The sequence below is a fragment of the Mesoplodon bidens genome, assembly GCF_964165515.1.
Source record: "Mesoplodon bidens genome assembly, chromosome: 3".
NCBI classification, from domain to species: Eukaryota; Metazoa; Chordata; class Mammalia; order Artiodactyla; family Ziphiidae; genus Mesoplodon; species Mesoplodon bidens.
In genome coordinates this window covers 114,796,399-114,820,458 of record NC_138178.1, presented here as the reverse complement: position 1 = coordinate 114,820,458, position 24,060 = coordinate 114,796,399, and the positions used below count along the sequence as shown (strand labels likewise).

The window sequence follows — 24,060 nt, the reverse complement described above, 5'->3', positions numbered from 1 at the left end:
TGCGGCGGAGAGGCTGGGCCCATGAGCCATGGCCGCTGAGCCTGCAGGTCCAGAGCCTGTGCTCCACAACGGGAGAGGCCACAACAGTGAGAGGCCCGCGTACCGGGAAAAAAAAAGATCAACCAAGACAGATGAGAATAGAGGGAAAACTTGGAGAAAAATAAGTTATGGGGAGAATTCCCTGGTGGTCCAGTGGTTAGGACTCCACCTTTCCACTTCATGGAGCGTGGATTCAATCCCCGGTTGGGGAACTAAGATCCCGCAAGCCACGTGGCTAAAAAAAAAAGTTATGCGTGTAGGGCAACTAGTGCTTTCTAATAGTGTAGTACTGGCTCACAAAAACAGATTCAAAGAACAGTGCTAAAATAGATCCTACTAGATAGGAAAACAATATATATGTAATAAAAAGAATCTCAGAGACCAATACTAAGCAGATAGATTATATTTTATTCATAACCATTCAGGGGGAAAAAATCAAGTTTAGAAACCTCACATTGTATACTAAATAAAAAGTTAAATGGTGAAACTAAAACTGATTTTTTAAATAAGAAATATTTAACTCATACTGGGAGAGAGACACTAAGTAAAAAAGCAAAAGAATGGGTTAGAGAGATGTATGCATGTGTCAAAAATCAGCTACTGTGTGCTTAAGATTTGTGCATTTCATCATATGTAAATGTTATATCAAAAGAAAAGATATGAAGTAAAAGAATAGATGAATTTACTCTATGTGAAAAGTAGCATTTCAAATCTAGAGACCAAGATAGATTATTTAATAAATAGAACTGGGACCCTTGGTTAACTCTTTGAAAAAATAAAGTTGGGTCTAACTCCAAAAAAAAACAGGACGTGAGATAACTCTTAATGTTATTTATGCTGAAGTACTTAGAAGGAGCAGTAGAAAAGAAGTACCAAAGATGAGACTGATTTGACAATATAAACTTATGTAGGTTTAAAAATGTCATGAATATATTTCAAGGGCAAGTGCTGGAAGAAAAATACTTTCAGTGAATACAGTGAGGAGCTCAAATCAATTATAAAACATAAGCACCCCATTAGAACAATAGACAGACATGATCAAACTTCACAGTGGATGAAGTATTAAAACTTGAAAACACATAAGATAGAATCACCTGAAAGATAATTTTTAAAATATTTGTCTTTGATAAGAGAACATAATTTAAGCATTCTGTCTATATAGTATTGAACAGGTAGCCATGTAGAATGATGCTTGCAAAAAGTTGATTTAGATACTTGTGATAAGTGGCTAGAACAGTGCCTGACACTTGATAGGCAGTCAGTGAATATATGAATAGTTGCATATGTGTATCATAAATAGCCAGTTGGCTAATTCACCTAACTTTCTAAGATCTCTTACACATCAGTGAACAAAAACAACCTAATTAGGGAAAAAATGTCGAAGGACATCAGCAGTTATTCACCAACGAAAACAAAGTCAGTAAACATGAAAAGAAATTCAACTTTACTTAATAAATATTGAAAGTTAAGGTGACAGTAAACATTTTTCTCTTAGAGTATAATGAAAGATGGTTAGTGGATATTCTAGTATACTTGCACACACGCACACACACCCTCAAAACAACAAAGTCTGGGGACTTCCCTGGTGGTCCGGTGGTAAAGAATCCATCTTCCAATGCAGGGGACGCGGGTGCTATCCCTGGTCGGGGAACTAAGATCCCACATGCCGTGGGGCAACTTAAGCCCGTGTGCCACAACTACTGAGCCTGTGTGCTCTGGAGTCCATGAGCCACAACTAGAGAGCCTGTGCACCACAATGAAAGATTCTGCATGGCACAACTAAGACCTGATGCAGCCAAATAAATAAATAAATAAGTAAATAACAACAACAAAGTTTGATACCCTGTGTGTGAGTGTAGACTGTTGTTACGAGTACCTGCAAGAACACAAAGATGTGGTATTTTTGTTTATTGTGTGTGTTGTGTGTGTGAATGAGGACACCTTGGCAATTAATATATTAAAACCTATTTTGACCTCTTTTGGGTATGTATTTGAGAAGAAACCACCCATTCATACTTAAAGGGCAGTTCTCTACATTCACGGGTTATTTAAGTGGGATAGTAGACAGCCATCTTAATGGAATTTACTTTAATGTAAAATCTTAATGGACTCTAGATTTACTCTGATGGCCAGAACTGATTGACTTTTAGGTGTTAAAAGCTACATTCTACCAAAAGTAAAAATATTATATAGAAAATTGAATTCCAAGTAGAAGCATTCCTATTTTGTTAATAACTTAAAATTTTGTATCATCACATTTTCTGTATTTCTGTAAATGGCATTTTTTTTTTTTTTGGAGAGAAAGAAAGAGTGATGATCTTGGCCGTTAGACCAGAAGTAATCTTCAGAATTGCTTAATCAAAAATAAGACGTTTAGGGACTTCCCTGGTTGTTCAGTGGTTAAGAATCCACCTTCCACTTCCCTGGTGGTGCAGTGGTTAAGAATCCGCCTGCCAATTCAGGGAACATGGGTTTGAGCCCTGGTCCGGGAAGATCCTACATGCCACGGAGCAACTAAGCCTGTGCACCACAACTACTGAAGCCCACGCACCTAGAGCCCGTGCTCTGCAGCAAGAGAGGCAACCGCAATGAGAAACCCACTCACTGCAACGAAGAGTAGCCCCCACTTGCCGCAACTAGAGAAAGCCCGCGTGCAGCAACGAAGACCCAATGCAGCAAAAAATAAGTTTATTTATTTATTTATTTATTTATTTATTTATTAAAAAAAAAAAAAAGAATCCACCTTCCAATGCAGGGGACGCAGGTTCGATCCCTGGTCAGGGAACTAAGATCCCACATGCCACAGGGCAACTAAGCCTGCACACTCTAGAGCCCACACGCCACAACTAGGGAGCCCGCACTCTGGAGCCTGCGCACCGCAACTAAAGATTCTGCATGCCACACCGAAGATCCCGCGTGCCACACCTAAGACCTGATGCAGCCTATTAAATAAATAAATATTTTTTAAAAAGAAGAAGTTTAGAGTTGGACATGGATGAAAGGTGAACAAGTTCCAAATATGAAGTAGAAGGAGAGAAACTCTTGATTTTAGCAAATTATCCTAGAACCACACCACTCATGGTAAAGATGAGGTTGGCTTCTCCAAACTTAAATTTTGAGTTGAAACTTTATAGGAATTGATCAATATTTCTGCTTTTATCCAGACCAACTTTAAAATTTGATACATAAAGTATCTAAGTTATCACTCCAAACTGAGGGGGGGAATCTAAATGTTCAGCAGTTAGAAATGGCTAAAAATGTATTGGTTTAATACAGTGGATTTTTTAATATTAAATATATGGATTATTTACACAGAAAATCTCATACAAAATTAGTCAAAAGCAAACAAAAACGATTATTGTATAAATGTAATTTTGAGATAGTTTTAGAATTCAGGAAACTGTTGAAGCATTCTTGAGTACTTTATGGTGAAGCAATCCTTTGAATTGTTGTTTTCTTTATGGTAAATCTGATTAATTATATAGTTTTTTAAAGGATCAAGAAATAAAATATATGTTACTGCATAATACACATAAAATTCTAATGGTTTTGACCTGGTCTTTAACAGTAATCATATGACATGTTAGAGCTTATCTATATATGGTTTACTAATGTGTTATTATTGTACCCTGTGTCTTTTTTTAATGAAGGCATCATCTCTTTCAACATATAAAATAGCAGAACAAGATTTTTCTTATTTTTTCCCTGATGATCCACCCACATTTATCTTCAGTCTGGCTAACAGAAGAAGAGGGAGACCTCCCAAACGAGTATCTGTTAGTCAGGTAAGTAGAGAATAGATAAAAACTACATTGTAGTTCTTAATAAAACTAACTAAAATTAAGAGTGGGATTTGGCTCCCTTCACCTCTGTAGCCTGTAAGAAGGAACACATTCCTTCACACACAAAAAAGGTGGGTACTGTATGTTAATAACTGCTTAGCAGTGAGGCTTGTAGAAGTTTCAAGTGTGAATTAGACATGATTCTCATGCCACAGGGATTTTATACTGAAGTGGAAGCAAGCCTATAAGCAATCACTAAAATGTAAAGCAGAATGAAATACAGGGAATAAATTATGGAATTGAAATGTAAAGATCATTTAAAAGATATGAGATAATGATATCACAATTAAGCAGGCTAGAGACCTTAATCTCCCAAGAAATAAAGTAAAAATAAACTTTTGACATGTTTAATATTGGCTACAAAAATGTCTCTGACATGTCTTTTCTCTGTCTCTTTCTTATTTGACATCAACACCATCTAGTTTATAAAGTACCCTGGAAGATTTTTGTTTGTTTGTTTTTCTAATGCATATTTTTAAGGCTCCTCTTATATATTACTGGTTTTCCTGGGAGGTTTTTGTACTCATTTGTAGAACTATAGGATTAACTCATATTCTGTATGTTACTATGATTAGAGTTAATAAATGTTCAGTTATACTTTAGAATTAAACCTTAGTATAAAGTATAATTGAATTTTTTGTTTTTTATTTTTACTGTAAGAACAAAGCAGACCATCAGTTTACAACTTCAGTGGTTCTACAACTTTAGTTTTCTGTGTTTTTGTTGTTTTTTTTTTTTTTAGGAGGACAGCATTGCTAATAAACAGACTGTTGCAGGTTATAGGAACAGAGCTACTAAAGAAAGAGACAAACTTTTGAAACAAGAAATGAAGTCACTGGGTGAGTTTTAATGTAAAGGATATACCAAAGATCTTGGCAAACAAAACAGGCTTAATAAATGTTAGTTCTCCAATTCCTTCACCTTCATTTGTTGTCTGCCTTCTTAACACCTTTTTTCTCCCCAAAAACTGTTAGTTATAGGAAAGAATATTTCTCTGTGCCCAGGCAGGGGGTGTTTCTAAAATGGCATATTTCTGTTTTTGTTTTTCTTAAGCATAGTTTTTTCCCTCAGATTATAATTAATTTCTTTACTAAATGAGACCTCTGTTTATCTCTTAAAACAGTATTTCAGGGTATAACATATGCCCTGTTAAACTGACCTAATGCTAGATTAAGCACAACTTGGCAGTTTCTAGGGCTTTCAAACTGTTTTGGGCCATTTTTGTTTGATTTCTACAGCCTTATAAAACATTGCTTCCCAAATGTGACTGTACACAGGAATCACTTACAAATCTTACTAAAATGAAGATTCTAAATTAGTAGGCCTGGGTGGGAGAAGAGATTCTGCATTTGCAACAAGGTGATACCTTGCTGCTGGTCTTAGGACCACACTTTGAATAGCAGGGCTTTCAAAGGCAGGTATATATGTTTGTCCCACGCAGTAGTTTGTCTTAAACACAGCCAACTTGCTCTTCCCATTTTAATCACTTGCTGACTCCCTCCAGGAATTTACAACCCCTGGGAGTCTCTCTTGATCTCATTTAACCTTAAGATAGTTCAGGGATTCTTCTGTTACATTAAAAAAATGTGTTATTTTATGTCTGTGTACCTTTCTAAGTTTGACCTTCTCCACAGCTTTTGAAAAGGCTAAACTAAAAAGAGAAAAAGCAGATGCCCTAGAGGCAAAGAAAAAAGAAAAGGAAGATAAAGAGAAAAAGAAGGAAGAATTGAAGAAAATTGTTGAAGAAGAGAGACTGAAGAAGAAAGAAGAAAAAGAGAGGCTTAAAATAGAAAGAGAAAAGGTATACTCAAGTATATTAGTTAAGCCCTCCACAGATAGTTAATAGTACTTTATATATTTAAATTCATGGTTAATTTTTCAAATGCTTTTATCACTTTCATTTACATTTATAGTTGTGCATAGAGCACTGATAAACAGTACTTGTTTATCTCTCTTTTGCTGTGGAAGATTTAATGAATGATTTAAGGTTCAACATATATGCACGCCTTTACACCTCAAAGCCTCTTCTAAAGTACAATTCTAAAGTTGATTTTCTTCATTATTTAGACTTCCATATTTAGGGAAGACAATATATGTAAAACTTTCAAAAGTAAAATACATCCTTAGAAAAGTACAGTAAAATGCATGATTAATAAGAATTAGTGCAGTGTTCTTATTCTCCTTAAAGAATAAGGTATCTGTGATAATAGGTATTTCAGCAAATCTTTGATTATAATCTTCAGCGGTGGATATTCCTTAGAGAATTCTATAGCTGGTTTCTTCTAAAGTCAGTCATTGTCATTGGTTTCCTGGGATATTCACAAGTAGCCTAGGTGTTACACATTGTGCTCATTTAAATTGCATGTGTTTTCTTGAATTATTTCATATAGCCCCTTGGGTGGGAGTAGGGAGTGTCTGATACATGTTTACTCCAGAAAAATGTAGAAAACAAGGAAAAAAAAACACTTGTAATCTAAATGGTAACATTTAGAGATAGCATTAATACTTTGATTAATTTATTTCTAGTCTTCATTCTGGGCCTTAAAGAATAAGATCCAGTATTTATAATTTTGTATATATATTTTTTGTTTAACATTATAAACATCATCATGGTATTAAATAAACTAAATAAGTAAGGTGGAATTTTTAGTGACTGCATATAATCATTAATCAAATAGATATAGGTAAACGTTTAAAAATTTTTGCTCATAAATAACGATACTTTGTTCAAATTTATGAACAAAAGTCTTTCCTCTTTTTGGATTGTGTCTCTGGATAAATTTGTAGAACTGAAATAATAGGTCAAGGGTAAGAACATTTTAAAAACTTTCTGTACATGGTGGACATAGGTATTTGTTTGCCAGATGTACTTATGTATATTCACTTAGCAACAGTGAATGAAAATACCCATCTCATTACATCCTGCAAGAATTATTTGGGGGGAGGGGGAGCTTATTTCAGCAGACCGCTGGAAGCACAGTTAATAAGTTCTGTAACTAGTTGTTTCATGTTAAATTTGATAAGTGTATATCTGTTTACTTTCAGTGATACTAAATTTCAAAGAAAGAATATTAACATATATTAAACATATATATTATTACATACATTAACATATATTTATTGGAAATAATTATAATAAAATATTTTGTTTACATTTTGCTTTATTAGAGACTTTTTAGGGTCAGTATTTATCTTGCAGTTTCAAATACCAGAAACAAGAAGTAAGGGTTTCAAAAGACCAAGTGAGCGAAAAGTTCACCAATTGTATACTGTCCCCTCTGTGTGTCTCTAGGCAGTTAGTCAGGTTTAAATGAATCTTGAAAACAGATGTATTACAAATATAAGGGGAGGTTTTATTTTAGGTACTCTAATAACTTCTTATCTCTTTAGTTAAGATCTAATTGATTTAAAGTAGAGGGAGAGCTGCTATAGACAGGGTTGGATTGAATTAATATTTATCCAGGAGCTGCTATGTATTGAACATTTTTCGTCTTTGTAGCAGTTCTGTCAGGCAGGCATTGTTTTCATCAGTGGTTTTAACACTTCAGTGTGCATCAGAATCACCAGAAGTGCTTATTAAAACATCAGTTGCTGGGTCCCAACCCCAGAGTTCATGGTTCAATAGGTCTAGGTAGGGCTCAAGTAATTGTATTTCTTACTAGTTCTGAGCTGATGCTGATGCTGCCTTATAAATTTCTTATAAGAGTTTTTATTAACCTTTTATTTTAGGAAAGAGAGAAATTGCGTGAAGAAAAGAAAAAGTATATGGAATACTTAAAACAGTGGAGTAAACCTAGAGAAGATATGGAATGTGATGATCTTAAGGTATGAGCATGTTCTATGATGTTTCACACACCTGTGTAACAGAGGAAATAGCCAGTTAAGCAAATGCTTATATTTAGAGTCCAAAGTAACATTGTTAGTATTTTATAACAAGCTTGATAATGATTCTTATTCTGTGGAAATAGTTGGTCATCTGTGCTATCCTTGGTAGTCCAGTAACCACCGGGGCCAGGCATACATTTAGTTTGATTGCTAGACAAAGATTCTGCTCATCTCTAGAAATAACCAAAGTATCCAAACCAAACTCGTTCATCTCAGTTTATCAGGAACCATTTCTAAGTCAGTAGATGATGGATTAATTCTGTTCCATATCCTAAGGAAAACACTGCATTGAAGATCATATTGCCATGGCTAATGCCTTGACCTCAGAATCTAGGTTAGGAGTCCTTCTTAACTAGGAAAGGTAGTCAGAAGTATGGTTCAGCCTAAAGTTATGTTCTTAGATTGATGAAGGAAAAAGTCCCTAGAGACCGTGATTTAGTAAAGCTGGAATAAAGCCACAGCATCTATAATTTTTAAAGTTCCAAAGGGGATTATGATAAACATCCAGTGTTGAGAACCACATGAAATAATTCTTTACATGAAATTATTCTTTTAGGTAATGAGTATATCATATCTATCTTTTACAATTTCCTGTACTTGGTTCAAATAGTTATATAAATTGTTTAATCTTGCAGGAACTTCCAGAACCAACTCCAGTGAAAACTAGACTACCTCCTGAAATCTTTGGTGATGCTCTGATGGTTTTGGAGTTCCTTAATGCATTTGGGGAGCTTTTTGATCTTCAAGATGAGTTTCCTGAGGGAGTTACCCTAGGCAAGTGCTATTGCTGTGTTGTAGTTCACGCTAAAATTAGTGGCTTAAAGGAACAAGTTATTCTCTCTCAAAGTTCTGTGGAGTCACTGGACCCAGCTGTCCAGTCCTTTCTTGGGAGTCCTTCATGTGACTACAGTCAGACAGTGGCTGGGACTGGAGTCATCTGAAGGCTCACCTGGCTAGACGTTCAAGATGGCTTCTTCACACACGTGCCTGATGCCTCGGTGCTCCTCCACATGGCGTCCCACTCCATCAGAGTAGCCTGCACTTCTTATGTGGCAGCTGAGTGCTCCAAGAGTCTGGAAGCAGAAACTGCCAGTTTTCTTAAAGGCCAGGCCTGGAACTAGCAAGCCTTACTTCTGCCATATTCCATTAGTTAGGCCTGCTGGGATTCAAGGAGGCAAAGGAATAGACTCTACTTCTTGAGGGTGGCATGGTATGTAAGTGCAGGGAGGGGAGAAATTGACAGCCGTATTTGGAGACAAGTTATTGCCTAACTTTATGATTCTGTTTTGCCTCTGCACTTACATACTATTACTTTTTATTTACATCATTTATAAGAGCTAAATTAGTATGAGAGGGCTTTGGATCCCATTTTAGATTTTTAGCTGACCAATAGCAAAATAATTTTCTTAAGATCCAAATAAAGATTCTCAAAGACAGAATTATAATGCCACTCTTATTTTATTAAGAGTAAATTCTTCAGGAGGGCTTTCACATTCCCTCAGTTTTTCTTTATGAGCTAGGTGAAGCATGAATCATTGTGCCTTACAGATCAAGAAGGTCTAAACAATGCTGGTTTAGGTAAGAAGTTTAGGTTAGATGAATTAGATGAGAAACATTTATGACTTGAACACAATTTTAGGATTATACCTAATGCTGATGATTACCTCTTATGTGCACTATTTGGTAAACAGTAATGTCCCACATAGCTCTTCAGAACAGTGGGACAACAATAACAAATCTTTGGCATTGTTATTCAAAGTAGAGTAAAATTATAATTTTTAATATATGCCTTAATTTGCATCTCAAATTTAAACTTAGATGAAATACTGTATCGATCTACTGAGACTAATTTGGCTTTCTTTGAATGCAGTGATTTTGGCTTATGATTTTATTGTATTTTATTGTAATCATTATAAATTATTTTTGATTTTGGCTTGAATAATACTTGGCTCTACTTTGATAAATGGGCAGTTAAGAAAATAGTTACACAGGCTATTGTTGATTAAAATGTTTATTATTCCAATGGAGTTGTTTTTTCAGTACATGACCAGAACTTTAAATTCATTTTAAACATTTTATTCACAGAAGTGTTAGAGGAAGCTCTTGTAGGAAATGACAGTGAAGGCCCACTATGTGAATTGCTTTTTTTCTTCCTGACTGCCATCTTCCAGGCGATAGCTGAAGAAGAAGAGGAAGTAGCCAAAGAGCAAATAACTGATGCTGACACCAAAGGTCAGAATTCAGTGTTATTGCTTGCTGATAGTAGCTTTGTAGTGAAACTAATTTTTGATTAGTTAATTTTTAACTTTACTTGGCTTTTACAGTTATAAAATTACTTGATTTTTGAGTCATATACTAGCAACACATATCAGTTGTCTTAGAACAACTTTGTTTTAATGTATCCTGTTTCTGATGGCCTTAAAAATGCTGCAGCCCCCATCCCACCAATCTGTCTTGCTTTTTACTCCTTTAGATTTCTCCTGCTATTTAGGAGCATTACAGATTTAATTGACTAGTTTCTGTAATTCCAAGAAATTCTACTAAATAGCCCTAATTTTTTCCCCACCTAAGGAATTACTTCAATTGTTGTTATTAATACTTTAAATTGAAAATATTACCACTGATTTCATTTCCTATCTGACAATTTTTAGACCAGAGTTAAGTAAAATTTAGTTTTTAAATTTCACTAATTGGTTTGAACTAGAAATTTTGCTCTTTAAATTCTATACAGTTAAGTATCTAGAGTCAGCGTGTGGTACATATTAATGTAGGAATAATTCTTGGGGAAACCCTTTTTTATTTTTAATACAGAGTAGAGTATGTTCACTGTTTTATTTAGGATTTGCCTCAATCAGGAATTGTTAAGCATTTATATTTAAAGGTTGATTCGACTTCCTGAATAATGCTCTCTGTGAATTTTGCCACATATGAGATGGGACTATTAAACAATACTTTAGTGTATTCCATAAAAATTTACAATAAGAGATAACTATTTGGAGATATCTTGATAGCAGAATCTTGGTAGAAAAAAAATGGGACATTCTTCCATTCAGATAGCATGGTTGGCCATAGATAATTTGAGCTAATTTCCTTTATGCCTGGTCGATGAAGCAATAGGATAATTATGAGTATGTAGCCAATGTCAGCTGCCTTTTGATTTTACAGGCTGAGTTCAAGCAAAATATATTCTCTAGCTTGAGTGCTAATCACCATAGGTCCCTTATCAAGGCCATTTTAGCAATGTGGTCCTCATTGTCACCTCAGATGATTTAGTCAATTAAATGAAACTCTACTAAAGGGAAGACAGAAGGGTACATCCATTTATAAAACATCTAAAGATTTTCTAATGACAAGTATGAGCACTAAAGATGGATTATCTAAGAGAGACAGTGTAACATATATTCATTCTTTTAGCCTTTAGGTTTTCTTAATGACCAGTAACATCACAGTGTTATTGACCAAATTCTGACCTTAATACAAGACATAAAGCTTTTTTTAATTCAGGATTTGAAGCGGGTGAATTTTTTAGTTTTGGAAATCCTGATGACAGACAGTGGAGTCAAAAGGAAATTGTATTGGAAAATCAGCTAAAGTAAAGGAAACATATACGTAACTGTTGATGTTTATATTGCCATTATATTTTCTATTCATGATTTGTTTGATCTGCAATTCTTATAGCTCTACTCCTATGCAGAACTGTCTGCAAATATAAAGTCTACCTCTGAATAAGTATTGACCATTAAATAAAGGTTTTAATGCTCCTTTTGAAACTATTTAAATGTTAGGGAGGGAGAGAAAAAAATACTCCAGGAATTTCACCCTTCTCTCACTTGCATATTATTATTGGCCACATTTTAAATGGTTATTTCAGTTTCATTAAGGGCCCTAGGCTGTTCCCCCGGATATTTTTCATATGTTCTCCCTTCTCAGTAACAAAAAAGCTCTTCCATAGTCTTCCTGAAAGCAACTGAATAATCAAATGGGATTGAATATTCTTTTACTTCCTCTTTAGCAGGTCTTATTATGTAAGGTGTTTCTTGCTATTTTTAGAAATTGGGAAATTGGGCAGAAGATAAAAGCATGAATTTATCTTAGTGATGAAAAAACTGAGATTCAGTGAGGTTATTTACTGAAGATCACAAAGATAGTAAGTGACCACAAACCTAGTAAGACACTATATATATATGTGTTGTTTCATTTAATCCTCATACCACCCTTGTGAGGAAGATGTAATTATTTTCTGCCTTTTACATATAAAGAAACATAGTCTTAAGGAGTTTAATTAACTTGCCCAAAGACTTTGGCTAATAAGAAAGTGACAGGATAAAAACTCAGGCACTCTGGCCTAGAGCCTCATAATGACTGTTATATTACCTTATTATTTGGCAAAGAAGTAATTATCTATTTTCAGGAACATCTAATTTCTTTGGTCTTTGGTCTCCCTGTTTTTATATCAAATCTTGGAAATTTTGACCAGCAATTTTTTAACTCTTCTATTAAAAATATCAATTCCTCTCGTTAGTCTTACATCATGAACTTAAATGCCTTTCAAAGTACAGGAAACAGAGCATTCTCCTTATATAGAATAGTTTTGTGTATTGGCTGAGACGTTATTGTTTAGTGTTGAAATTGGGTGTACCTAATTCTAGATTATGATGGTGATAAATGTATCTGTTTCACATAGTCAAGCCATATACAGTTCAGCAATATTCTCTTGGTATGATGTACCTGAGTGACTGTCTCGGCAAATCCTAGAAGGATATTTACAGTTTCTTGAGAGTGCAATTTGGTAGATAACTGAGTTAAAGAATACATATTTTAACATGTTAAACACAACTAAAAGTAAGCTGTCATTTTGTTGGTTGTCCATTTCCTAAGGCCTTTGTTCTAGGAAAATTATAACTTACTATAGATAAAATAGGTTGAATTGCTGCAAAGGAAGAGAACCAGTACACTTATACAGCTCTGTAACTAGGACTGTTGTTAATTTTAGACTGCCTGTATTAATTTTAAGTTTGTTTGGCTTTATATGTAAAATGAAAATTGAAAAAGTTTTAGGTCTAGTATTTCCCTAGTGAGGAAGAATATAATGTCTGTCATTTTGACTAGATTCATGGCCTGGTAGGAATAACTTATGCATGTATGTAACATGTAGTCAGATAACTTCTCCTGTGTGGTAGTGTTTATGCTTTAAATGCCATGAAATTGTCAATGACTGTAATCAGACATAATCCCAGAGCCGCCTTTTTCCTTCAGTAAAGGACAGCACTTCTGTTCTCTAAGGTTCATTTTTTTCAGCTTGTGAACTTTGGGGAGGGAATCATATAGTAGAAAGTTAAGGAACCACAGAACCAGGTTAGCCCAGTGATTTTCCAACTCTAATCCATGGAGCTCTACAAATTGTACAGGGATTCCTCTGTGCTACTGCAGCAGAGTTGGAAAAATGAATGGGCAGGATTGTCATCTCTATTCCCTAATTTAACAAGGGCATCTTTTATCTCTTTTATATTGTACTTCCAAGAAATACTTGAAGAATTTGAAAACTGCTGATCTAGACTTACCCCTGTAAGAAAAATGAAGCCAAATAAGTGACTGGTCTAAAGCCTACATAACTAGGAACTAGGGATTGGCAGAGTTAAGACTAGAATATACATTATCTGACTCTTAGTCTGAAGCTGCGTCTGCTTTACTTTGGTATAACAGAAGGGCTTTTTATCAGCTTAAAGTTTTTTCATAGGTGACACTTTAATTTTATTATCTATGTAAGGAATAATTATATATTCTAATGGTTTAAATACATTTGTGCCAGTAGATTTGCTCTTTAGTCCTATTTGTAGGCTAAGTTTTCAAAGCTAAAGGAATTTACTTAGAAAATACAGGGATATCTTCCTATTGTTTCATGGATCAGTGAGTTTTCAAAATAAAAACAAGCAATTTAGATGAAGAGGATAAACCTCTGGTTAAGCAACAGCAGTACTGTCTTTCAGTTCTTTTAGCTCTTCTTCTGTGCTGGTTTTGTGATGATTACAACTTATACTTTGTTATGATTCAATCTTAAAATATTTATATAAGATTTGGGTATCTTCAAATAGATTCTGATTTTCAAAGTAGACTTTTCTAAAGTTATGTTGAGCAAGGAGATTTGTTTTTCATTCTAAAGTGTATTTTACCTTTTTTTTTTGGAATGTGTATGTGCACCTTGTTGGTAACTTGGAAATTGTCTTCTCTCCGTTAAGGGAAAAATTAGTGTGTAGTGCACGTCTTAGGATTTATAGTTTTAGTTGGATACTAGGCAGAATGTGAAGGATGCTTGTTGTACCTAGCGTTGATTCTTTTGAGGTTCCTGAATGTTAAGCTGTTTGCTGTTTCTTTCATCATTTTTAAAAGGCATTATTCCCAAATATTCAAGATTTGATTTGCACTAGAATAAAGTATTTATTTCCTTAAAGATTTAACGGAGGCTTTGGATGAAGATGCAGACCCCACAAAATCTGCACTGTCTGCAGTTGCATCTTTGGCAGCTGCATGGCCGCAGTTGCACCAGGGTATGTGTAGGTTTTATTTTTTTTGTTTGCTTTTTTATTTTTATAAAGGTATATTTTACATTGCTGAGGACTTATTGTTTATATTCTAAATGACTATATCATTTTTAACAATTATAGGCTGCAGTTTGAAAAGCTTGGATCTTGATAGCTGCACACTTTCTGAAATCCTCAGACTACACATCTTAGCTTCAGGTGCTGATGTAACATCAGCAAATGCAAAGTACAGGTATCAAAAGCGAGGAGGATTTGATGCTACAGATGATGCCTGTATGGAGCTTCGTTTGAGCAACCCCAGTCTCGTGAAGAAACTGTCAAGCACTTCAGTGTATGATTTGACACCAGGTAAACTTCGCAAGTTAGAATTTGTATAACCTGCCTATTTCCCACCCTCTTATCCTCTTATGCCCAGAAAACTTGGTAGCTGATGAGAAAATTTTAGGTGATATTCAGTTTTAAAAGAGAAGGAGAGGGATTTCCCTGGTGACGCAGTGGTTAAGAATCCACCTGCCAATGCAGGGGACACGGGTTCGAGCCCTGATCCGGGAAGATCCCACGTGCTGCGGAGCAACTAAGCCCGTGCGCCACAACTACTGAGCCCGCGTGCCACAACTACTGAAGCCTGCGCACCTAGAGCCCGTACTCCACAACAAGAGAAGCCACCCCAATGAGAAGCCCACGCACCACAACAAAGAGTAGCTCCCGCTCGCTGCAACTAGAGAAAGCCCACGCACAGCAACAAAGACCCAACACAGCCAAAAATAAATAGATAAATTTATTTTTAAAAAAAGAGGAGAGGGCTTCCCTGGTGGCGCAGTGGTTGAGAGTCCGCCTGCTGATACAGGGGACACGGGTTCGTGCCCCAGTCCGGGAGGATCCCACATGCCGCAGAGTGGCTGGGCCCATGAGCCATGGCTGTGGGGCCTGCACGTCCGGAGCCTGTGCTCTGCAACAGGAGAGGCCACAACAGTGAGAGGCCCGCGTGCCACAAAAGTGAGAGGCCCGCCTACCGCAAAAAAAAAAAAAAAAAAAAAAAAGAGGAGAGAAAGCAGTCTTTAAAAAAAAATTGTTGGGGGCCTCCCTGGTGGCGCAGTGGTTGAGAGTCCGCCTGCCGATGCAGGGGATACGGGTTCGTGCCCCGGTCTGGGAGGATCCCATATGCCGCGGAGCGGCTGGGCCCGTGAGCCATGGCCGCTGGGCCTGCGCATCCGGAGCCTGTGCTCCGCAACGGGAGAGGCCACAACAGTGAGAGGCCCGCATACCACAAAAAAGAAAAAAAAAAAAAAAAAAAAAAAAAAAAAAAATTGTTGGAATACAGTGATGTAAATTAACTACTGTTGTTATTCATATTAGCTTTAATTATTTATGATTTTTTCTTTTTCTATTTGGATTTTCTATTACTTTAAAAATTTATGGGGACTTCCCTGGCAGTCCAGTGGTTAGGGCTCTGCGCTTCCACTGCGGGGGTCGTGGGTTCAATCCCTGGTTGGGGACGAGGATCCCACATGCTGCATGGTGAGGCCAAAAAAAAAAACCAAACAAATTGTGGTTAGTTTACTACATCTACTAAGTTTAGAAGGATAAGTGAGAAGTAGCTAGCTTTCACTTTTACTTATTAGTATATCAGAAATTTAAGCTGTAGCTGCAAAATTCTAATATTCACTTGAGTGTTTGTGCCTCAATTTTACATATGAGGCACAATATGTAAAAATAAGATGAAGTTATTTTTCCCTTCCTTTTCTAAATAAAAAATTATAATGTACAAATATATAGAATTGAATTTAATATGCTTAATTAAGAGAACATATAATAAGAGTACCTATGGGGCTTCCCTGGTGGCGCAGTGGTTGAGAGTCTGCCTGCCGATGCAGGGGACACGGGTTCGTGCCCCAGTCCGGGAAGATCCCACATGCCGCGGAGCGGCTGGGCCCGTGAGCCATGGCTGCTGAGCCTGCACGTCCGGAGCCTATGCTCCGCAATGGGAGAGGCCACAACAGTGAGAGGCCCGCGTACCGCAAAAAAAAAAAAGAAAAAAAGAGTACCTAATTCCTAAGATTCATATAGTTAAAAAAAATTTTTATTGAGATATAGTTGATCTAACATTCATATAATTTTTATAATTTATAGTAGTGTTTTTGTGCAGTCTTTTCAGAGTAGCAACTTGTGTATTGCCTTTTTTAAAAATTCATATGGTTATAACTTAGTTTTGATTTGAACTTCATACGAGCCTGAAAATTAAAACTTGAAAATTAATTCTTTGCAATTAGAAAATTTTTCATGTCTGTTTAATTAGTATATAAGGTAGTAATTAGTATTTGAAATGCCTTGTCTATTACATAACTGTTAATTGGATTCAAAGTTGCTTTTTTTCCATACATGCCACTGGCATGTTTGATCTTAAGAAACTTTCCCTGGTCTTTATTAAACATTTTCACATTGAGCCACAAATTAAAATTTTTCTTGTCATTGATAATCCAGAAGTTATTTACCAATTTTTGACAGGAGAAAAAATGAAGATACTTCATGCTCTCTGTGGGAAACTACTGACCCTAGTTTCTACTAGGGATTTCATTGAAGATTATGTTGACATATTACGACAGGCAAAGCAGGAGTTTCGGGAGTTAAAAGCAGAACAACATCGAAAAGAGAGGGAAGAAGCAGCTGCTAGGTAAGAAATAATTATAGTCAGTTGTGCTAATGAAAGCTGTTTATTTCTTTGCATCTGAAACCATGTTGGGCTGCAGTGTGGCATTGGCTCACACTGAGAGGTTATGAATAGATTAACTGCTTTATGGTTTTGTGATAACATTTGGAGCATTTTCTATAATTTTATGATTAAAGGCAAGATACTAAAAGTTAAAAGTATCAGATAGACTATAATATTTTATTTTAACTTTCAGAATTCGTAAAAGGAAAGAAGAAAAACTTAAGGAGCAAGAACAAAAAATGAAGGAGAAACAAGAAAAACTAAAGGAAGATGAGCAAAGAAATTCAGTTGCAGATATATCTATTGGGTATGGTTTGAATCACACTGCTTATCTGGATCACATAAAGAATAAAAATCAGCACTTTAAACTCTAAAATGCTTTCAAGATTTTTAGAAAACATAAAATAGTGTCAGCAAGCCTATGAAATTTACATAGACAGTCCTCAGATATACATGTGTTATGTTTAAAAAGAAAAAAAAAGCACTTCCAGGGAATCTAGAACTCATTTTCTCACAGAATTAATGTTATAAATTATAATTCCCAGAAAACTTTCAATAGGCTATTGTTAACCAGTTTCTAGCATTACTAGTAGGATCTCTCCACTCCACCACCATCATCACAGTTGTACACTGTGTTTACAGAGCTCCTTCAAGCCTTTTGAGGAATAGAGATGAGATTGGAACTTTTGGTAGAAGGTGTAAGGAGAGGATGTCAGCACCTTAAATAATTTAATGACTGCCTAAGCATTTCATTGCATTTCAGCATATTAGGGATGAAGATTGGCTGTGAAGACAAGTCAGAATTTTTCCCATACTGTAGATGGCAAATCATATTCAAATTTAGCAGAAATAACCATTTTTAAATAAAATCTGCCAAGGAAGTTCTAAAAATCTCAGTATTCCAAATTTAGTGTATTGACTTTTGATTATACTTTCATGTAGAAATACCTATTACATCTTAAGATCATAGGTCACAAACTTGCATCAGTTGTATTTTATATGGCCATCAGTAATACTTTAAGGAATTTATTTGGATACCTTAAGAAAGTTAATAGGTATGACACCTAAAGTACAAGCAACCAAAGAAAAAATAGATAGACTTCACCAAATTTGAAAACTTTTGTGCTTCAAAGAACACTATCAAGAAAGTAAAAATAGCAACCCAGAGAATGGGAGAAAATTTTTGCAAATCATATATCTGATGATGGTCTGACGTCCAGAATATATAAAGAGCTCATACAACTCGACAGTAAAAAGACAGCCCAATTTTTAAAATGGGCAAAGGATTTTAATGGACATTTCTCCAAAGAAGATATACATGAAGCACATAAAAAGATGCTCAACATCATTAGTCATTAGGGAAACGTATATCAAAACCACAATGAGATACTACTTCACGCTTACTAGGATGGCTGTAATTCAACTGAGGGACAGTAGCATATGTTGGTGAGAATATGAAAGAATTAGAACTCTCATACATTGCTCACAGGGATGTGTAAAATGGTGTGGCTGCTTTGGATAAGTCTGGCAGTTCATCAAACAATTTAAACCATATGTTACCATGTGACCAGCAGTTCCACTCCTAGGTATATACCCAAGAGAATTAAGAACATACATTCACTTAAAAATGCATACACAAAAGTTCATAGCAGTGTTATTCTTAATAGCCAAAAAATGGTAACAACCCAAATGTCTATCAGTTGATGAATAGATAAACAAAATGATATATTCTTTCTGTGGTATATCCATATAGCAGAATGTTATTCAGCAATAAAAGGAATGGAATTCTGATACATGCTACAACATGGATGAACACATTATGCTAAGTGAAAGAAGCTAGTCACAAAAGGCCTTGTATTATATGATTCCATTTATAGGAAAAGTCCAGAATAGGCAAATCCATAGCATAAAGTAGATGAGTGGTTACCCGGGGCATTGGGGGAAGAGGAAATGAAAATGGCTATGTGGTTTTTCTTTTGGGATGGTGAAAATGTTCTGGAATTAGATAGAGGCAATGATAATATAACCTTGTTAATATTACTAAAAACCACTGAATTGTACACTTTAAAATGGTGATTTTTATGGTACGTGAATTATATCTCAATTTTTTTTACATTTTGTAAACTTTTTCCAATTATATTGAGATGTAATTGACATAAAATATTGTATTCATTTAAGGTGTACAAAACAATGATTTGATAAATGCATATATTGTGAAATGATTACCATAATTTCATTAATATTCATCACCTCACATAGTTACAAATTTTTTTTCCTTGTGATATCTCAAATTATTAAAAAGGGAAAATAGGCATGTTACAGATCCCACCACTTCATATTTTTTGTACTCATCTAGCCTCACTCGTTTACATTATCTCTCTGGTTCCTGAATACATTTGAGTTTACAAAACTGTCTTTGAATGTAGAACATAAATGGTAGAATTAACTCAGGTTTCATACAACTTTAGTTTTGATTTGGACAATATAGTGGATTAGATAAAACATATTGTGTTCATTCTTCCTACTTATTATATCTGAAGTTTGTCTGCTTCTCTCCTCCACTGTTTGTCTATTTATCTCCTTTATACTCTGAGCCACCATCACCTCCCAGCCAGCTACCTGGACTATTACAATGACCTCTTTACTGGTCTCCCCTCATCTACTTTCTCTCTCAGATGATTTTCCACATAGCAGCGAAAGTGCCTTCTAATCATGTCATTTCCCTTTCCTAAACTCGTCCACTTTTTTCCCATTACTTTTTTTTTCCCATTGCTTTTTGAATGATGCCTTACAAGGCCCAGTATGACCTAGCCCTGCTTTTTCTCATTCATATCTTGAATTACTTCTTTTTTGTTTACACCTTCTCAAAATTATAAGCTCCTTCCTTTTCCCTTGAGCTCAGTGCCTTAGGATGTTACCCCTTTGCTAGAAATGAAGATTTCTTCTTACCTGCCCCCTTACCCCTCCCCAGTCTCCATAGTCTCGCAGTTTAAATGTCACTTCTTTAAGCAAGCCTCTCTTGATCCCTGAGACTAGATTTGGTTCTCCTGGAAACGCTTTCATAGCATTTTGAACTTCTCCTTTTTTAGTATTTATTACATATTTTAATTTTACAATGATTTATATAATTATCTGTTTTCTCTGCAAGACTGTAAACTCTGTGTTATCTCGTTCACTACTTCCTAAGCATAATGCCTGGCACTTCATACACAGGCAATAAATATTTCATGAATGGAATTATATATTCATTAATGAATATAATTTTTGTTTTCATCCTTAAGGGAAGAAGAAAGGGAAGATTTTGATACTAGCACTGAGAGCAAAGAAATAGAGCAAAAGGAACAAGATCAAGACACAGTTACTGAGGATGAAGATGACCCAGGATCACATAAAAGAAGTAGAAGGGGTAATACAGAATTTCTTAAGGGCATTCTTGCTTGTTTTTAATTGATAAGGCATTTTATTAATTCACTATTCTTAAATATATATTAGATTGCTTCCGTTTGAGATTCCAAGGTGTGTTTGTTGAGTTTTCATATTTACTACTTTATATTGACCAAATAGAAATTTTTATTCTATAGCATACTCATTCGACATGCATTGAATGCCTCTTAGTTGCTAGAGGTACAAGAGATCAGTAATGCTTGTAATTGGTGTCATATTGATGGGAATGGATATCTCTGCTGCCTTAAAATAATTTCATAAATTTCTGGATCAAAGGAAATTCATTTTTTTGAAAGCTTGGTACAAATTACTTCTGAGGATCTCTAACCGTCTTCATTTGATAAATATTAAAGGAGATCCTTAAGTTTATTCTGTGCCTCTAATTTGGCTGGTATCTTTTTTTTTTTTTTGCTTTATTTTCTAAATGGTTATTGTAAGTAGACAGAAAATCTCTTGTATCATGGAGGCTGTACTGTCTGATTACAATGCAATTGATTTAGAAATCCAAAGCAAATAAACCTCATGTTATTAGAGTTTAAAACAAACTTCCAAGTAATGGGTCAAAGGAGAAACCCTAATGGAAATTAGAAAATATTTAAAACCAATTAATACTGCATATTAACACTTGTTGGATACAGTCCCTCCACTTAAAGGAAAATTTATATAGCTTTAATACAAATTAGGAAAGAAGAAAGGCAAATTGAGCTAGGCATTCATTTAAGAAGTTAGAGGTAGAAACTGGAATAATCTCCCCAAATATAAGGAAACAGTAGATATGAGTAGAAATTAATAGAAGATAAAACTGCAGTAGAGAAGAACAACAAAGCCAAAAGTTTGTTCTTTGAAAAAGACACAGACTGGATAAACCTTTGTTGAAATTGATTTGGGGGGTGGTCACAATAAAAAATTAGGACTATAAATGGAAGCAACATAACTACAGATGGAGCAGAAATTTAAAGATAAGGGGATAACATAACAATTTTATAGCAGTAAATTTGAAAATAGAGGCCAAAAAGGAGCAAAATCCTAGAAAAGTGCAAATTATAAAAATGGATTAAAGAAAATTAAAAATGTGAATCGTCCTAAACCATTAAAGATCTTGAATTCGTATTAATAGCCTTCCTATAAGGAAAACATCAGTCCTAGGCAACTTTATGGTGAATTCTGCCAAATTTTAAAGAAGCAGATAATTCCAATCTTACACAAACTCTTTCAGGCAAAAGAAATAGAAAGAAGAAACACTCCCCAACCATTTAAGCAATATGACAATGACTGAAACAAGAGAGGAGTCTAATTCTTCAACACAGCATAAAAGTCTAGGCAGGTCACCAGGAATCCAGGCTCCTTCTGTCTTGTTGGTACTGTCATCCTTAGGGTTTTGCTGCCATCCTCATGTTCCAAAATGATTTATCACCTTGTCTCCATTCTACCTAGTTGGAAGAGGGAAAGAAGAAAAAGAGGCATAACCCAGAGGTTACATACAATGCTTCTGCTCCCACGTCTTTGACCAGTAGTTTCTAATGTAACCATGTTTACTAGGGAAAGAGGGTCTGGGAAATGTTGTCCTTCTTTTGGATTGCTAGGTGCCTAATAATTAAGGTTTCTGTTACCTTAAAGCAAAGGTTAGTAAGCTATAGCCCATTGGCCAAATCTGCCCTGCCCCCTGTTTTAATATTACCCATGAGCTAAAAAGAGTTTTTACAGTTTTAAATAGTTGAAAAAATTTTATGAAGAATGATATTTTATGACATGAAAATTACATGAAATTCAGACTCAGTGACCATAAATAAAGTTTTATTGAATATAGCCATGCTCATTCATTTACATATTGTCTATGGCTGCTTTCATGCTACAGTGGCAGAGTTGAGTAGCTGTGACAAAAACCATATGACCCACACAGCCTAAAATATTTACTAGCTAGCCCTTTACAAAAGTAGTTTGCTAACTCCTGCCTTAGAGGAAGGACTGAATGTATGTTGCAAAATAACTAACAGACTGTGCCCACACTCTCCACTATGGAGATGGAAGATTTTTGTGTGTCCCTTTATATTTAAGTGTGTCAGTTTCTTATTAATATAGTATATTAGTCTATTCATGCTGCCATAACAAAATATTACAGACTGGGTGGCTTAAACAACAAATTTATTTCATCAGAGTTCTGGAGGCTGGAAGTACGATCAAGGTGCCAGCAGGGTTGATTTCTGGTGAGGCCTCTCTCAGCTGGTGATAGCACCTTCTCACTGTGTCCTCACATGACCTTTCCTCTGTGCCCACAAGTGGAGAGGGAGCTTTGGTCTCTTCCTTAAAGACACCAGTCCTGTCGGATTAGGGCCCTGCCCTTATGATCTCATTTAACCTTAATCACCTCGTTAAAGGCCCTGTCTCCAAATTCAGTCACATTGGGGTTTAGAACTTCAGCCTATGAATTGGGGGTATGGGGGGTGGTGCATACAGTTTAGTCTAAAACGTATAGTAACTTGGGGTAGCTTGTATCATATTTTTCTAATGAAAATTTAAAGTATGATGATGGTGATCAAAGGTTGTTTCGATTATAGGGAAAAGGGGACAAAATGGATTTAAAGAATGTACAAGGCAAGAAGAGGTCAACTGTGTAACAAGAGAGCCTCTTACTGCTGATGAGGAAGAAGCTTTAAAACAGGAACACCAACGAAAAGAGAAAGAGCTCTTAGAAAAAATCCAAAGTGCCATAGCATGTACCAATATCTTTCCCTTGGGCCGCGACCGCATGTATAGGCGGTATTGGATTTTCCCTTCTATTCCTGGATTGTTTATTGAAGAGGATTATTCTGGTCTCACTGAAGACATGCTGTTGCCTAGACCTTCATCATGTCAGGATAATGTACAGCCTCAAGATCCTCAGGTATCCACTAAAACTGGGGATTCTTTGATGTCTGAATCTACCTCCAGCGTTGACCAAGGTCCGTGTGATGATTCTATGCAGCTGCCAAAACCAGTGCATAAGCCAAATCGGTGGTGCTTTTACAGTTCTTGTGAACAGCTGGACCAGCTTATTGAAGCTCTTAATTCTAGAGGACATAGAGAAAGTGCCTTAAAAGAAACTTTGTTGCAAGAGAAACGCAGAATATGTGCACAGCTAGCCCGTTTTTCTGAAGAGAAGTTTCATTTTTCAGGTAAATTTTCAATGGAACCTATTTCCTTTATTTTTCTTTCCCAATAATCTCTGGCTCAGGATTAAACATTTTTCAAACTATTAGAGCTGTGTTTAAAACAACTTCTCTTTCATTTGGACTATGCTCTCAGTTCCTAAGTTAGGGAAAGTTTGCCAGTTAGAGAAATAAGGTTTTCTAGATTCCACTGGCTTCCATTTGGATTATGAGAAACACAGCTGACAATGTGAGAAGTTATGTACTCTTCCTGATCTCATTCCTTGATCAGTAGATTGAATACCTGAGGCACTAAGGTTACCAACGGTTTTTGAGATCTAATAGTGAGTGAGTTCGCTCACTAAAGGTTTTGGCTGAGGGTCCAGGGAAAGGTTCCATTAGTGATCACGCCTTTGAAGATGGGCTGCAAGGACAGATCAGGTAGCAATATTTCTTATTTGATGGCTGGTCTATTG

The 24,060-nt window shown here is 35.6% G+C and overlaps 1 protein-coding gene across 1 annotated transcript in view; it reads left to right on the top strand.

Annotated features, from left to right (window-relative positions):
- The window catches only part of BAZ1A (bromodomain adjacent to zinc finger domain 1A), a 98,319-nt gene that overhangs the window by 46,812 nt on the left and 27,447 nt on the right, over positions 1-24,060 (top strand). Inside the window, exons 7-18 of the mRNA XM_081227221.1 lie at positions 3,690-3,824; positions 4,624-4,720; positions 5,516-5,682; positions 7,611-7,706; positions 8,402-8,540; positions 9,852-9,998; positions 14,216-14,311; positions 14,429-14,653; positions 16,811-16,976; positions 17,209-17,322; positions 20,297-20,421; positions 23,015-23,611. Of these exons, the coding sequence (XP_081083347.1) occupies positions 3,690-3,824; positions 4,624-4,720; positions 5,516-5,682; positions 7,611-7,706; positions 8,402-8,540; positions 9,852-9,998; positions 14,216-14,311; positions 14,429-14,653; positions 16,811-16,976; positions 17,209-17,322; positions 20,297-20,421; positions 23,015-23,611 (2,104 nt within the window). The remainder of the gene's footprint in view (positions 1-3,689; positions 3,825-4,623; positions 4,721-5,515; positions 5,683-7,610; positions 7,707-8,401; positions 8,541-9,851; positions 9,999-14,215; positions 14,312-14,428; positions 14,654-16,810; positions 16,977-17,208; positions 17,323-20,296; positions 20,422-23,014; positions 23,612-24,060) is intronic.